General features: G+C 49.5%; 1 protein-coding gene across 11 annotated transcripts in view; it reads right to left on the bottom strand.

The window, feature by feature from the left end:
* Positions 1-17,652, bottom strand: part of BAZ2A (bromodomain adjacent to zinc finger domain 2A) — a 1,342,005-nt gene that overhangs the window by 361,253 nt on the left and 963,100 nt on the right. For all 11 annotated transcript variants that reach the window (XM_078689111.1, XM_078689116.1, XM_078689113.1 and 8 more), the window contains one exon: positions 16,662-16,822. In XM_078689111.1, the coding sequence (XP_078545237.1) occupies positions 16,662-16,822 (161 nt within the window). The remainder of the gene's footprint in view (positions 1-16,661; positions 16,823-17,652) is intronic.

Here is a 17,652-nt window from a genome sequence, read left to right as displayed (position 1 = left end):
CATGTGATCAGAATGAGCCACGTCGACGGCCGTGCAAAAGTTGCTGAACTTGCACGGTCTTGTGGCTGGGATATGGTTGCGGCGGCTGAAATCCCCTTCCATAGCCGCGAAAGGCAGACAGGTGACGTGTGGCCACTGAGAGGCCCAAGGACTTAGCCTTGACTAATTTATAAAAATAATACATGGTTATATATATTTTGTAGAACCACAGAACTTAGTCTCAGGCATATATGTTTAGCAATAAAGAAAAAGTTACTTACCTTCGGTAATGCTTTTTCTGGTGGATCCAGTATCTCCCTGTGGATTCCTCACCTTTTGAATTACCCCATGTGCAGCATTCCACAAAAACTTTTCTCCATAGCTCTCCCATGTCGACGAGGAAGTCATAATGCAATGGCTCCACACGCGACTCCGCTTGACGTCATCAGAGCCGTAAGACCGTGGCGGCCTGCAGACATCAGTTCCACCCATTTTTCCTGTGCTTTAGAAGCAAATGGGTGAACCGACAACATTTCCACAAGTATACACAGTATAGAAGAATAAGAAAGAAGCTGGAAATTCTAAAAATAGACATTTCCCAGAGACAAATATTACATCAGTTGTAATATTCTGTAATAAAATACATTAATCACGTCAATTATTTTTTGGTATAAACAGCGAAGATAAGTAATTTGTCCTTCTGATGGATACATCTGTCTGCGGATTCCTCACCTTTTGAATTGAATCCCCAAGCAGTCCCGCTCTCGGAGGAGGGTGCTCACCTACTTATATCAAAAAATCTTACAGCATAGAATGTGCAAAGTGGCCATCCCTTATAACCTCCAGGTCTAAGCAGTGATACTTTGCGAAAGTTGCCGCTTTGCAGATGTCTACAACAGGGACACCTCCAGCTAAAGCCAAACACGACAACTTATCTCTGGTGGAATGAGCTTGAATACCTTCAAGAGGCTCCTTCTTGGCCCAGGCGTAACAGATCTTGATGCAGAGGATGATCCACCTGGACAGCGTTCTCCTATGGACAGCCTTGCCCTTCATCTTGCCCACATGTTCAATGAAGAGTTGGTCGTCCAACCTGAAGTCCTTAGACCTGTCCAGGTAGAAGCTGACTGCCCTATTAGGGTCCGGCAGTGAAGTCTCTCCTCCTCCTTAGAAGGGTGAGGGTAAGGATAGAAAGTGGGTAAAGTGATAGATTGCCCTAGGTGGAAGGGAGTGACCACCTTCGATAGGAAAGCAGCTCTGGTCCTAAGAAGCATCATATACACATCAAATGAGTTAAATGGGGGCTTAAAGCTAAGGGCCTGCAGCTCAGTATCCCTCCTGCGGAAGTAACTGCAATCAGAAATATTGTCTTAAACGCTAGGAATCTCAAGGGACAACTATGGAGGGGTTCAAAGGGAGACCCCATCAAGAATGTAAGAATTAAATTCAAACCCCACTGAGGCATGATAAAGGGAGTGGGAGGAAACCTATTAGTGAGACCCTTAATAAATCTCATGACTATGGGAGATTTAAATAAAGAGGGTTCGTCTGGTAAGTAAAGAAAGGCAGACAAGTAGCCTTTGACCGTTGCTAGTGTGCAACCCTGTTGTGCTAGGGAAAGAGAGAAACTGAGAATATCAGACAAATAGGCTCGTGAGGGATCAATCGATCTCTCCACACAATTTTACAAACCTGGCCCACCTACCAGAATAGACAGATTTGGTGGAGTCTCTTCTGGCCGATAAAATAACATCCACCACATCCAGCGGGAGAAAGAAAGCACTCAGGTTGCCCTGTTCAATCTTCAGGCATGAAAGTGCAGGCTCTGGAGGTGGTGGTGTAGAACCTGCCCCTGCAACTGCGAGAGGAGGTCTGCCCTGCGAGGGAGACAGAGCAGAGGGTGCGATGGGAGGTATAGGAGGTCTGTGTACCACATCCTTCTTGGCCAGTCCAGAGCAATTAGTATGGCTTGGGCCCGGTCTTGGCGAATCTTCCTCAGAACTCGAGGAATCAAGGGTATGGGAGGAAACTCGGAAAGAAGCTGCGAGCCCCAATCTAACTGGAACGCGTCCCCCGATGCTCCCCGCATCGGATACTGGAAAATGCAGAATGACGATCAGTGTGTGTTCTCATGAGGGGCAAACCGGTCCACCTACGGTTGAAGATGCCACTCGTGATCGGTCGAGTACTGCCGACTGAGACGATCCGAAACGCACATTCAGCACTCGCCAGGACCTGAACCGACTGAATGTGAAGGGAAGGAAGAAAGGCCTTGAGAGACAAAAGTATCGCCCGCAGTTCTAGAAGATGTGAAGCAATCTTTCTGCTGGAGACCAAAGGCTTTTGACCTCCACATCCCCCAGATGAGCTCCCCACACTAGAGTGGAAGCATCCGTTATCACTGTGGTCACCAGAGAAGAAGGTTGAATTGGCTTCCTTTGAAACAGGTTGTCTGAAACACTCCACCATAACAGCTCCATTGCAATGCCTCTGGGGATTGTGACCCCCTTCTTGAGATCTCCATTATGTTGAAACCACTGCCTACAGAGGCACCATTGGAGTGCCCTCATGTGCCAGAGTGCATGGCTGACCAACAGTATGCAGGAAGCGAACAGACCGAGTAGGCGTAAGACCTTCAGGTTTGGAACCGCCGCTCCATTCTGAAAAACTGGAATCATAGCCTGGATGTCTAGAATCCTCTGTGAAGACAGGAAGGAACGAATCACAGTAGTGTCCATTACTGCCTCTATGAACAGTTTGCACTGAGAGAGCACCAGTGAGATTTGGGTAAGTTTATCGAAAAATCCAAGTCGAACAACAGACGTGTTGTTACCTGCAGATGATGCAGCACCATCTCTGGTGGCTTTACTTTGAGCAGCTAGTCGTCCAGATAGGAAAAAACAGGAATCCCTGATCTCCTGAGAAGTGCTGCTACCACTGCCATCACTTTCATGAAGACCTGTGGAACAGATATAAGACTGAACGGAAGGACCGCAAACTGGTACTGCTGAGATCCCACCATAAAACAGAGATACTTAGATGCCACTTCAGAATGAGAATGTGAAAATACCCATCCTGCTAATCAATCAACACCATCCAGTCTTCCTGCTGCAGCGCTAGAAGAACCTGAGCCAGGGTCAACATCTTGAATCTCCGTTTGAGGTAAAAATTCAAGATCCTGAGATGTAGGATAGGCTTCAACCAGCCGTCCTTTTTGGGGATCAGGAAGTATAGGGAGTAGCATCCCTGACCCCGTTCCTGCTCTGGAACAACCTCTATCGCACCTTTCTGCAACAAAGACAGAACCTCCAGTTGTAGAAGCAACAGATGGTCCTCTGAGCACCAGCCCTGCGAGGGGGGAAGGGAGGGGGGAAACTCCAGGAAAGGAAGGGCATACCCATTTTCTACAAGATCCAAAACCCGGGTATCTAAAGTAGCAGATCTCCAATTTCGTAGAAAATGGGACACCCGACCTCTCACAGGACCAACATGCTCTAGGATGGAGGATCTAGAGCTGCTTCCCTGCAGTACCAGTTGGGGGGACGGGAAAGGAGGAGGAGACTTGCTGCAGATCTGTGCCTCGCAGATGACCTCTACCTTTTTCCTCTGTACGACCTAAACAGAGGGTTTGCCTGTTGCTGCTGCCTGGCCTAAAAGGAAGGAGCCCTGGCAAATCTACGGTACCCAAAACCTCTTGGCTGGGACTGTAGACCCAACAATCTCGCTGTGGCTCCACTATCTTTAAAGCGCTGTCGCGCTGAGTCTGCTTTGATACCAAAAAGACGAGAGCCATCAAAAGGCAAGTCCAATAGGGAGGTCTGTACATCAGATGAAAACCCAGACCCCCCTTAGCCAAGCCTGCCTCCTGGTTTCCACTGAGGATCTCACAACTCTAGCGACAGAGTCCGCTGTATGAAGCCCTGACTGTATGACTTGACGGGCCGCAGCTTGGGTGTCCGATAGTACCTCTGCAAAATGGCCCTGAACGTCCTCCAGAAGCGTGGGGACCACCTCCTTTGCAGAATCCATCAGAGCGTGGATATAGCGAACCAGCAGGCCTGTCTCATTTTTGGATATCAAAGCCATATTGGCTGAAGACAACACCATTTTAGTCGATCGCTCCATCGTCTCAGATTCTCTATCCCCAGGCGCGGATGGAAAATAGCCTGTAGATTGCGTAGTAGGGCATGATCCCTGAACTACTAAGCTCTCAGAAGATGGGCGTGTGGAAAGGAAAGGTAGATCTCCATGGAACCGATCTGGACAATGCAGGGGCAGTCATTGGCTTCTGCCATACCTCTAAAATGGGCTCAATCAAATCCTCATTAAAGGAAAGCAGAGGTTCCGATACAGAAGGAGAATGAAGAACTTCTGTTAAAAATATTGGACTAGGTAACGGTAAGTCCAGTAGATCAGCTGCCTTTATTATTATAGAATGGTAAGAGGAGACCTCCTGTAAAAGAAGGCATTTCGGAGAAGAGAGCTCCCACTCCAGAGATGTGTCCAAACCACTAGCCTCCTGCAGTCCCTCAAATTCCAGCATAATATTACCCCTTCTTTAGCCTTTTCCTGCTACTCCTGATATTCTTCCTCCTCCAGCTGCCTCTGCGCCTTCCTTTTGTATCTCATCCCGGGTACCAGCGTCGGCGACGTCAGGCGCGGAACTGGTGACTTTGGGACAGGCATAGATGGAGGCTCCACAGGATTAGTCGAAGGTGCCGGGTGAGGCAGAGTCTGTGCCGGACCGGAGCCAGATGGTGCCGGAGAAGACTCCAACTGCACTCTTCCCTCCAGAGATTGCACAGGTGTCGAGAACCTCAGCATCTGGAGAGGCCAACTCCCTGGGGTCTAGGCATAGAAGGCAGGAATGGCGCCTGTGCAAAATGAGGTGGCAAACCTAATAGGTTGTATGAAAGCGGTCCCGTGGAGCCAACAGGGCACCAGCAGGGTTAGCTGCCCTGGCAAACATGCTGAACATCGTATTCAAGAAATGCGAAGGATCCCTACCTGGAGCCCGGGACGGAGAGACCGGAGGCGCAGGCGTCACTTCTCTGGGTACTGGAGAGGCTCTCGGAGCCTGCGAGTGTGCCGGAGTCACCTGAGGCGAAGTGGAAGGTGAGACTTCATCCTTGCAGTGACACCGGAGTACCAGAAACCCAGACTTCGCTGATTTGGCCTTAGACGAGCGATGTCTGAATCAATGACATCACTTCTTCTTCTGCTTCCTCGACAACTTTGAGGTATGTGGAGTCGGCGACTTGGATCTCATCCTTCTCTGGCCCCTTTTCTGTTTCTTCGCCCTGGCCATAAACAGCTTGGCCTTTGGATTCATGCGCCTGAATGACAAACACCCCTCAACGTCATGGTCCGAGGAGAGGCACCAAAGAAAATCCTCATGGGGGTCAGTGATAGACATAGGACCCCCACATTCCTTGCAAGGGTTAAAACCGGACTTCTTCTGGGCAGCCATGTAACTCCTACAATTTCAGGAAGAACCTGCAAAAATGAAACCCCAGAAATGGAGAGCCCTGGAGAAAAAATGTCACGCTTCAACGGCGCGAAAAAAAGGGAACTGATGTCAGCATTCCGAGGAGGTCTTTTTATGGCTCTGATGATGTCACGCAGAACCATGTGCGGAGCCATTTCATTGTGATGTCCTCGTCGACTTGGGAGAGCTATGGAGAAAAGTTTCAGTGGAATGCTGCCCATCGGGTAAATCAAAGGGTGAGGATTCCACAGGCAGATGTATCCATCCGAAAATGCTTTTCAATATCAATAATAGACAATGCAATTTTCCGACTTTGCAATGTAATCCTAAGGGAGGAAGAAAACATACAGATGGGTAGCCAACTTACAAGGCCAGTCTTCAGGAGTTAAGAACAGTATTGGGCAAGGTTAAGTTCACCACCAGCGGCACATGGACAGCTGGGTGCAGGGTGCAAATATGGTGTTGAGCGCCGAATACAACTCAATGAAGAATGGGGCATTCAGACAGATGATGCTAATAGGTGTTACTAAAGACAGGGGTTCCTAGAACATGCAAATTTAGAGCTTGAATCAACATATGCTAAATAGTCAATATGTTCTTTGTCCAGCCGGACAGAGTTTTATTTTGTCAAACATAAAAATATAACATAGAATTGAAAATGATGTCAAGAGGGCACAGCCTGTGACCCACAGACAGCAAGACAGAACAACAATTTCAGGCATCGAAACGTCGACACCTATGTAAGATATGTCTTTTAATACTCAGAATGTATTGTACAATGGTACCATGTTTTCATTAAGTCTGTCTACTGAATACTAGGAAACAGACCGCTTCACTCGTTTTTTGCCTGAAATTGTTGTTCTGTCTTTCAATTCTATGTTATATTTTTATATTTGACGAAATTAATTTCTGTCCGACTGGACAAAGAACATATTGACTATTTAGCATATGTTGATTCAAGCTCTCAATTCGCATGTTCTAGGGACCCCTGTCTTTAGTAACAATTAAGCGCCCAAGGTCCCTAGTATATTACCTTTGGGTTCCCTTGTCTCTATAAACAGCTAATAGGTAAGTAGCAACTTCTTTGGGGACCAGTCTCCGGGGGTTGTAGCAATCACTGGGCAGGGTCCAAGGCAGCACCAACAGTACACCACCAGCGGCACAGGAGTGGGGACGGGGCAGGGTGCCAACACAGCGTCAGGAGCCCATTGTTACGCAATGGAGAAAGGACAAATCAGGAAAAGAGCTGCAGGCTCAGGCCGGGAGGCTAGTCAGAGGAAACCAACAGCTGCAGAGGTAAGTTGCAATGCTTGGTGACATATGGACCCCTTTGGTCCTCTTCACCAAGGCCCAGGGCGGATGGTTGCAGGGGTGTCTTTTGATTTCGGAAAATAGCTTACCGGAGCAGGTTGCGTTTGAGGGGGACTCCGTGCAGAGGCTGCAGGTGACATTAAGGAGTCGGGGGAGGTCAGCAGACCGGTGGCTCAGGCTCCAGAGCGCTGTGGAACCTTCCTGGAACTGGTAGGCCTCCTGGTCTCAGGCTGGAGGCGTCAGGTGCAGAGGTGGAACCGGAGGGTCAGGCTTTGCAGTTCTTCAGGTCACAGAGTCTTTGCTTGAATATTGTTGCTTTTGAACAGGTCCCCTGTTGGGATATCTTGATATTTATTGAAGGCAGTCAGTCCTCCCAGGGTTTTGGAGGTTGCTGGGCTGGAGGATGAGTCGTCTTTGGCGCAGGATCGTCGAGGGCTGCAGACAGGCAGACAGGTCAGCAGTTCTCTGCAGTTGCAGCTCTGTGATGTGCAGCTCTTTTTAGGTCACCAGGAACTGAGGTTCAGGGTCTGGGGGTGCCACGTACATACTAGATTTAGGGGCATTTACAAAGGAGTGACAGGTAGTGGCCAATGGGCCCATTAACCGGGTTGTCTGAACCTTCTCGTATGCCCACCTACTGGGGGAGGCAGAAATAATTCAGGTCTGGTTGGATAGGTCCCACCATCTTCAAGATGGTGGGAACTAAAAAGTGTACTTCACCTCACCTCCAGCCCCTGAGAGGTGGAGTTGGCAAAGGGGTGCACACTTCCTATTCTTGCTAAGTTTTCCCGCCTGTCTTCCCATCCAAAGATGGTGAGGACAGGAGGGGAGACTGCTCCTTTTAACAGGAGAGGCTGGGGCCGCGTTACAATCCAAAACTAACAGATGTTTCAGGAAAGAACTCCAAGGACCATATTTTATAAATAGACCTCGGTTACAAAGGGTGTGTTCACTCACTTTCTGCACCCCTGGGGCACTTGAGCATGACAGAAGCTGCAGCATATGTTTGGGCTGTCTCTTTTGTAATACCGGCCACTTCGGCACACATGGTGCCAGAACTATCCCAATGGGGAGTTTCCTCATTAGCATGGCGGCATGGCCACATGCAAATCATATAAACATTTTGCCTGTGCGTATTACGGATATAAGCGCAGAGGCAAAAAGGCCATCAGGAGGCTCACTGACTATGCCAAAAAGAAGTGATGCACACCCTATTGAGGACTGGAATGAGGTCAGAACTGCCCCACACCGCTAAACATCCAACTGCAAGCAAGTGCAGTCACTCATTGCAACTGTCTTTGGTGGGATTTCTGTCCCACGAGTGTGCAGGCCAGATGACACCAGCATAAAATGGGGCCAACTGCTTCAGTCAGCCGGTCGGTTTTTCACTAATGTGCTGATCCTACAATAGCATGAGCTCATGGCTGCCCTAGGGGCAATGAGTTATCAGCAACAGGGTGCACTGTCACTGTCTGCTTCAGGTGTACCGAGTTAAAGTTGTCCGCAGTGCAGACAGAGATAGCATGCACTTACTATAATACGGCCCTTGATGTTTATAAATATAATGAATCCCAACAGACTGGAAGAAGATGAATGTGAAAAGGAACTTATGAAGAGCTCAATGCATAATATCTTTCAGTTAAGCTGTAATAGTTAAGGAGTCAGACTTTGGATTTTAAGACATTCAGTTATACTCATTTTTGTGACAAAATACACCTTGTTAAAAAGCAGTGACAAACAAGTTACTTACCTTTGGTAACAATATATCTATAAGAGACACATATTAGGAATAGATTCCTTACCTTGGAATGACCCCCAGGTGTCAGACTGGATCCGGAGAATTTTTTCTCAGCAGTAACCCAGCGTGTCGGTTGGTGGCGTCGGTCAAATCCGCGTTCGTCGGTGGCGTTGTGATCACCGGAATGGCAATGCGGTATCTACTTAAACGCCACCCCTGGGCACTGAGGTCAGTTCTTTTACATGACATTCCACGCCAGAAGCGCAGAGCCATGCAAGACACTGTCGACTGGTGCACAAAACTGGGGCCCTGAAAGGGAGTCCCTTACTCTAGAAGTCAGTTCGCAGAACGGGGAGGATGCGTGGGGCAGTAAGGAATCTATAACTGATATATGTCTCTTACAGATATATCGTTACCGAAGGTAAGTAACTTGTTCTTTTGAAAGAAATAGTTAGTTCTAGATTCCTTAGCTTAGAATAGATACCCCAGCAATACCAACCCCGGAGGTGGATCTGCAAACTAAGTTCACACAAGAAAGTCCTGGAGAACCTAACGGCCAAAGAAGCCGTCTTTCCGGAATGGACTAGCCAGGCAATAATCTTTAGTGAACGTGTGCAATAATGCCCACATAGCTGCCTGGCAGATGTCACGGAGGGGGGACTCCACGTCCCAAAGCAGTAGTGGCTGCCATCGACCTGGTGGAATAGGTGCGCAGCCCTACTGGAGTCTCCTTTTTTACCAAGGAATAACAGATCTTAATGCAAAGGACGACCCATCGAGAGATGGTCTGTTTTTGCACGGACCGACCTTTCTTGGCGCACACACGTAGCCAACAAAGAGTTGATTGTCCACCCTGAATTGTTTAGTGCGAACCAGTAAAAATGATAACGCACGTTTTGGATCCAGGCGGGGGAGTCTCTCCTCCTCCTTGGAAGGATGTGGGGGCGGGAAGAAGGTGGGCAAAGTGATGTTCTGTCCTACATGGAAAAAGGTAACCACTTTGGGTAGAAAAGAAGGCCTAGTCCGAAGGACAACCTTGTCCGGATGGACAGCAAGGAAAGGAGGTTTCGAAGATAGGGCCTGAAGCTCACTCACCCTGCGAGCAGAGGTGATGACAACCAGAAAGGCAGTCTTTAAAGTCAAGAGTCTGTGAGGACAATTATATAGTGGCTCAAAGGAGCGCACATAAGGTAAGTCAAGACAAGATTCAAGTCCCACTGGGGCATTACAGAAGGAATAAGAGGAAAAAGGTGAGTAATGCCCTTAAGAAACCTATTTACAATAGCTGACTTGAAAAGAGAAGGCTGATCAGGAGTGCCCAGAGCAGAGCCCTGCTGAGCCAAAGAAAGAATGAAGAGGAGAACCTCTGAAAGAGAGGCAGAGAGGAGATCTAGAGCCTTTGCTGTGCATCATGCTCCAAATTTGTTCCATCTACAGGCGTATACCATTTTGGTGGAGGGACGCCTGGCTGCTAAAATAACGTTACAGACTTCGGGAGGAAGGTCGAAAGCCGTCAACTGTCGCAGCTCAATCTCCACGCAAGAAGTGGAGACTGGACATGTTCGGGTGGAAAACCGTCCCAAACCTGTCCCCTGCTTCTGCGACAGAAGATCCTCCTGAAGAGGAAGTCTGATCGGAGGATCGATGGCCATGTTCGGGAGCTCAGGATACCAGACTTCATGCCCAGTCCGGGGCCACGAGAATTACTTGGGCTCGGTTGCGCTTGATCTTCTTCAGCACTCTGGGCAGAAGTGGTATAGGCGTAACGATGTATAGAAGACTGCAACTCCACTCGCGACGAAAAGCGTCGCCGAGCAAGTCCCGCCTTAGAAACTCCAACACGCAGAACTGCTGATTTTGAGCGATCTCTTCGGTGGCGAACAGATCTAATCAAGGCTATCCCCACCGCTGAAAGAGACTTTTTACATCACCTCCGAGTGAATATGCCATTCTTGATCAATCATGCACTGGTGGCTGAGTTCGTCCGCCGTGGCGTTCAGGGAACCTGCCAGATGTTGAAGCGTCAGGGACATGCCTTGATGTTTCAGCCACTTCCAGAGGCGAAGGGCGTCTTGATATATGTTTCACGACCCCACCCCGCCCGGATTGTTGCAGTACCACATGGCTGAGGTGTTGTCCCTGAACACCTGCACTACTCTTCCTTTGACAGAAGGAAGGAATGACTTCAGTGCAAGACGAATCGCCAGGAGCTCCAGAGAGTTGATGTGGAGCCCGGAATCCGCCGGAGAGCAAAGGCCTCTGATCTCCGCCTCTCCCATGTGGCTGCCCCATCCCAGTAGCGATGCATCCGTCACCGCTGTGAACTCTGGTTGGGGAAGGGAGAGGCATCTGCGGTTGGCCCAATCCTGGTTCGTGAGCCACCACTGCAACTGACGTGCAGTCCCCTCCGAGATCTGGACGACATTGGAAAGATTGCCCTGATGCTGGGCCCACTTGAACTTCAGGTCCCACTGCAGAACCACCTGACATGATCCACCAGCAGGAGGCCATGAGGCCCAGCAGCCTTGGGTAATTCTCAACGAAATCCGGGATAGAGGCTGGAACATTGGTATAATAGTCCGAATATCCCGGATTCGTTGTTTGGGAGGATAAGCCCGAAACTGCGCTGTAACCAGGACCGCACTGATGAAAAGGAGCTTCTGAGACCGGTTCAGGTGCGACTACGGCACGTTGACTGTCAATCCCAGCGAATGCAGGAGATCTGCCGTAGTCTGGTGGTGGGAGACGACAGCCTGGGGCGAGCTCGCCTTCAACAACCAGTCGTCGAGATAGGGAAGACTGGAACCCCTGACCTTCACAGATGAGCTGCGACCACTGCCATCACTTTTGTGAACACCAGAGGGGGACTGGTAAGGCCAAAGGGGAGCACGGTAAACTGGAAATGCTTGTGGCCTACCGTGAACCGTAGGTAACGCCTGTGGGCTGGCAGGACGGGGATGTGGAAATAGGCGTCCTGCAAGTCCAACATGCCCATCCATTCTTTTGAACTTCTCCTTCCGGAGGAAGCAGTTGACGTCCCTGAGGTCTAAGATAGGATGCAGGTCTTTGTCCTTCTAGGGTAGCAGGAGTAGCAACCATGTCCTACTTCTGGCACAGGGACGCGTTCGATAGCCCCCTTGGCCAAGATGACTGTAACATCCTTATGGAGAAGGTACTAAATGGTCCTCCTACATGCGATGGAATGCTGGTGGCATGGAGGGAGGGCTAGTCTCATAGGGGAGGGAGTAGCCCCTTCGGACTCTCTGCAAAACCCACTTATCAGACGTGATGTTGTGCCAGTAGGGGAGGTGATGGCAAATCCTGCCGCCCACTGGCAACTGGTGGCCTTGAAGATTCGGACTAGGAAGGTTTGGAGGCTGCTGCATAGGGGGAAGTGGTGGACTGGCCCACCCATTGGCCCCCAGACCCACGAAGCTGGGTCCCAAGTCCCCGGCCGCTCAGAGGTTGATGTGCTTGTGCGGGCCTGTGGCTCTGGATGGAACATGTTGTGGCAACCCCTCCATAGTCACGAAGTGGGCGAAAGGCAGACTGCGTGGGACGAGAAGCGACTGCGAGGCCAAAAGATCTGGCCTTAGCCCTAGAGTCATTGAAGCGCTCATGAGTGTTGTCCCCCTTGTCGCCAAGCAAGTGACGGCCATCAAAGAGCATGTCTAATGTACACAAAAGTGTACATTAGACATCCCCAGAGAAGCCAGAGGTCCTCAGCCAGGTGTAGCGCCTCAGGGCTACAAACGTGGAAACCATTCTGCCCAGCGAGTCCGCAGTATCCAGCCTACACCGGATGGTGAACTTTGCTGCGTCTCGACCCTCAGCAACAGCTCGGGTGAGCACGGCCCGGGCCTCCTCCGGGCACTGTGGCAGCCCCTGCGCAACCGTTTCCCACACAGTGTGTGTGTAATGGCCCAAGACACATGTGGTGTTCACCGACCCCAGTCCTAAGCTGTCGGAAGAAAAAATCTACTTACCAAGGTGGTCCAGCTTCTTGGATTCCCTATTCTAGGGTGCTGTAGGGAATGTGCTACCTTTGAGGATGAGGCTTGAACCACCAAGCTCTCAGGGGTAGGGTGTTGGGAGAGGAAAAGTGGGTCACCCGGAGCCGGGCGGTGGAGTCGGGCAATCATCCTGTCGACAGGGGCCCTTGTGCTTGGCTTGGACCAATTGCCCAGTAGGATGTCAGTGAGGGCCTCATTGAAAGGCAGCAGGGGCTCCAAAGAGGCTGCTGCCGGCTGAAGCACCTCAGTCAGGAGGTTAGTCCTGACTGCCACCGTAGGAAGCTCAAGGCCCAGGGCCTTCTCTGCCCTACACAACACCACAGCGTAGGAGGCTCCCTCCTCCGTAGCCATGGAGGGGGATAAAGCATACCAAGGTCTGGGGACGTATCCAGACCACTGGTTTCACCCAATTCCTCTCTCCAGTCCGGCTCTTCCAGCTTGTCTGCCAGAGGGTCAACAGATCCCCCCCAGTCCTCCTCACCTTCCTGTGGGTGCCACTCAGGGTGGAAAGAAACCCCAGGAAAGAACAGTGGTACAAAATTACCGTCCGGTACAAGCGTCGGTCGATGCTGGTCCGGCTCCGTGTCCAAGTCGGGGGGAGGCTGGGGTCGACGCCAGCTGGGGGCACAGCCATCGTCGAGGCGTTGTCACTGGGCTCGGTGCCGGGGAAGGTACCGTGAGGTCGACCAGCACCAATCCGGATCCAGGCCTGGAGCCAAAGGCGCCGGCCCTCGAAAGCCCAAGGCCCCCAACAGAGTTCGCTGGGCCCGAAGGCAGGCTGGCGAAGTCGGGCTGCCCAAAGATGCCGCGAAGCGCTTTGAAGAAAGCTCAAAGCTGGGCAGGTGGCGCTCCGGCTCCTGGAAAGGTAGGAAGGTGGAGAGCCATCCTAGAAGCAGGCTCTTATGGCAGAGCCGGAGAGCGACAATGCTCCGGGTCCCACGTTGTGTCAGCTGACGGACGGGGAGAAGGCAAAGAGAGACGATCCTTCTTCGGCTTCTTTTTGTGCTTCGACTTAACCGATGACGCTGACTTGGATGAAGTGTGGTGATGGCTCCGCTGCCAGTCCCGCGACCTCCCTCTCAACCGGGACCTCGAGGGGCACAGAGCTGACTGCCGGGCCACCAGAAGCTTTCGGGACTGCTCCCGCAAAGACTTTGAGTTCATGGCCCGACAGTCGGAGCATGACTTCGGGTCGCGGTCGCACTCCAGGCACCAGAGGCACACGAGGTGAGGATCCGTGACGGACATCAATTTGTGACAGGAGTCACAAGGCGTGAAGCTGGTCCGAGGACGGGACATCCCTCGCGCACTAGGAGTTGAAAGACTCGAAAAGATGTCGACAAAAGTAGAAAAATTGTTCGCTAAAAAGTGACTAAGGGGCACGCTCTCTCCAGATCTGCGCTGGCTGGCGTGGACAAAGAAAGAACTGACAGAACTCTGGAGCGGCGTCTAAGTAGATACTTCGACGTCATTCCAGCGATCACGACGGCAATAACAAACTGAGTCGACCAACACCACCTACCGTTGTGCAGGGGTACTGCTGAGAAAAAATTCTCCGGATCCAGTCTCACGCCTGGGGGTAATTCTAAGGTAAGGAATCTATAACTAATAGTCTCTTTCAGATAGACAGATTTATTTTAAATGCAAAAAAGAATGTGTTGGCAATTAGGACTACAGTAAGCCAGTTAACCTATGCTATTATGAGTCTTATTCAAGCTTACTGAAGAGATGTAGCTTTTATTTTTTTTATTTAATTTTTTTTAAGTCTGCCCGGATCTTGTGAGCCATTTGCAATAAGTATTCCCATAAATGACAGACAAAGTCTACATAATTTTTATCAATTCATTTAAAATGCAAAACTGACATTTGTGGCATGATGAACTTATAAGGCCATTAGGAACTGTGACACATTTAGAAACATGGCGGCATGGCATCCCCTGGAAAGAGGTAGGACATCCAGTTAAATAGGGGACTCGCCGAAGGATTTAAAATTAGATGGTGCAGTTAACATGAATAACCTTCACTAAAGTAGGAAGGTGTACTGGAGCCTGGTACGGCATCTAAAAAATATAACAGCGTGTACTAGTCTTCTCAGCGCTCACCCTTGTTTTAGGTGATAGGTGACATAATACGTACACAAAAATGGATAGAGCGGAAGAGCACTCTTTATCATACCATACTGTAAGCATGATGTGACAAGAAAAAAAGGGAAGCAAGGCCCATGGACTGGGTTTCTGATAGTCATCATGTGACCTACCAAGATATTCCCTCTGAAGCCCTGAAAGTCAAAGAAATCCTAGATGTTCAAATTCTCCCGATGACGTTGATGGAGCAGCTAGGATGAGAAGGACCTCTCTCTCCCTCTGATGTCCCTTCATAATGCAGGGGCCTTACCGCTGACATTAAGGGGCCCTCAATGACATCATGTGACCCTCCAAGACATCATGGATCAGTAGCCAACTCCATAGATGGAATAGATAAATCCAACACCACAGAAACAAGCTTGAGCATGTCACTAATGAGGCGCTCATCGCCGAGGCAAGGCCAGGGGAGGAAAGGAAGCCCGAGGACTAAGCCACTGGCTTCACCTAATGCAGATAGCCAATTGCCCTGCAGGGGAGATTGGATAGTATCAGCCATGGGGTGTGGGGGACCCCAAGTATGCACCATCATCTTCCATATCAAGTTCCTCCAAAGAAAAAACCTAAATGGGCACCACAGAGAGAGGCAATATCATCTCCTCGGGTGGTGGCCATTCCAGCCCGGTTACGGCTGGTTCAGCTTAAAATCCTGCATAGGATACATATAACCGGCCCCCGGCTAGTACAGATGGGGAGAGCGGAATCAGGGGACTGTCGCAGATGTTGTGGCCAGATTGATACCTTTTTGCACACTATATGGGAATGCACACTCATTCAAACGTATTGGAGAGAAATACGCGCAGTGATGAGGGCTGTCCTTGCCGTTGACATTTACCCTGAAGCACGCAGATGCTTATTAAATATATGGGAACCAACCCATCTCACTACCTATCAAACGCAATGGGCCACTCTGGGCTTCATGCTCGCCAAACAAAACATTGCTCAGGTCTGGGGAGCAGCTACCCCCCTACTCTGGAGGCATGGGAGTCTAGTGTGGACTGGTGTATGTTTAGAGGAAAGACGGTGTATACCGCTCGAGGCTGTCTCAAAAAATGGTCCCGCATATAGTCTCCATGGAACTCCTATCGTGGAAACATTTGCGCTCCCCCACAAAATATTGAACAAGACTATTTGATTCCTCCTTGAATGGTCGTTACTGTAAGTGTAATGTGTAACGATGTTGCCTCCAATTGTCATGCATATACGACTATTAAGCTAATTGTTGTATGCTATTATGCCGATGTTGTTTAAATAAAAAAAGATAAAAAAAAAAAAACTACTACGCAACCAGTGAAGCCGAAGGAGGAGGCCGCAACTTCGATCGCAAGCGTTCAGACTTACCTCGGGGCGTCAATAGGGAATGACGTCCACATGAATGGCTTTGGGAATGGGCCACCGAGTGGGTCATGGAGAGAGAGGGAGATCGAGAACGACGGGAGGACTTAGAAGGCTTCGACTACCACGCCACCAGGAGCTTCCCCCGATGTTCTCCAAGCACCTTCGGACAAAGTTGAGGGCAGGAGTCGCATTGGTCAGCCTCGTGGTGTAATCTCAGGCACCACATACAAATCGAGTAAGGGTCTGCGGCCGCCATTTGCCAACCACAGAACGCACAAGCCTAGAAGCCTGAAGACATAGGTAGAAAAGGCACACTATTCCGTTGACGAGAAGTTGAAGTAGGCCGAAATATGGCCAGAGGTACCACTATCGGATCCACGTTGAAGCATGGGAAAGAAGAAACTGACATCAGCACAGCAGGGGTGGGTTTATATGGAATCCGTCAATGTCACATCGGTAGTCACTAAAGAGTCGCTCACCGATGCACAGAGGTACTGCTGTGAAAAATTTCCAGATTCAGCCTCGTGCCTGGGGAGAATTCTACGGTAAGGAATCTGCAGCTAGATGTCTCTATCAGATACAGGGGTACTTAGTTCAAGAGCAACTGGCAAAACCGAGCAACTGGCAAAACCAGTGACAGACAAAGACCATACCCGTAACTGTAGGTCAGAGGAGACCACTCGCTGCTCCAGCTCCTCCACCCATTGAAGAATAGTCAAGTCCACTTCCAGGGCCCGTTCTGTTATTGACCACTTCTGCAATGCGTCCAGACTCACAGGATGACCTGCTTCAGGGTGGAACTGAAAAATTGGATCTGTGGGCGACAATGCACAGAAAAGCATTAGGATGATGAACATTTCTACAGTCTCAATCCCATGATAACTTGATTCTGGCTTTAGGAAACAATGCAGGACACACTTTCTAGTACAACTAAAGCAAAGCATGCTCTCTAAGTTACTATGGTAAACAGTTCACATTGCATTTGACAGGATGTCACCTAATAAGAACGCAGTTTACCTGCTGCTATGATCTAACAAGTGAAGTGGCCTACTCCCAGGATACAAAGTACTGTCAGAAAAAAATAATTTCTAATGACAATTCTACTATTCCTACCACATAGCTCTTAACAGCACAGCCTAAGTGTGGTGCACCAATATTGATGGATGCAGCCTAATCATGTTTTGACTAACTATTGTTCAGCTTGAAGTATCTGGTTTCTTAATCCCAATTTACAACTGAGGAATAAAGGTAAAATAAGGAAAAGTAACAACCTGCAATCCCAGTTCTCTGCCAAGGGTAATGTCTCTGAATCTATAAACATCACAAGTTCTTAATACTGGCAATGCTAATAAGTCTGACTTACGAGATAAAGTTCCTTCAGTAACTTTATGAGTTTCAGTACTCAATAAATTATCATACATGCGTTCTGTCACTCATCTGTGCATCATCCACCTTAGCCACAGTCATTACGTTCACCCACTTACACACCCACAATTAAAATCACAAACTCAACAGCATATGCAAGATAAATTAAAAGAATAGAAGCATACAAAAGAAAACATGCTGCCACCTAAACAGGGCAGGCCTGCATTAGCATTGTACATAGCGCTGTTGATTCAAAGTTCCAGCATCACCATCATTCAT

This window comes from Lissotriton helveticus, chromosome 1_1 (assembly GCF_964261635.1).
Source record: "Lissotriton helveticus chromosome 1_1, aLisHel1.1, whole genome shotgun sequence".
NCBI lineage: Eukaryota > Metazoa > Chordata > Amphibia > Caudata > Salamandridae > Lissotriton > Lissotriton helveticus.
Note: the sequence above shows the minus strand (reverse complement) of the source record. Positions and strands in the feature narration are given on the sequence as shown.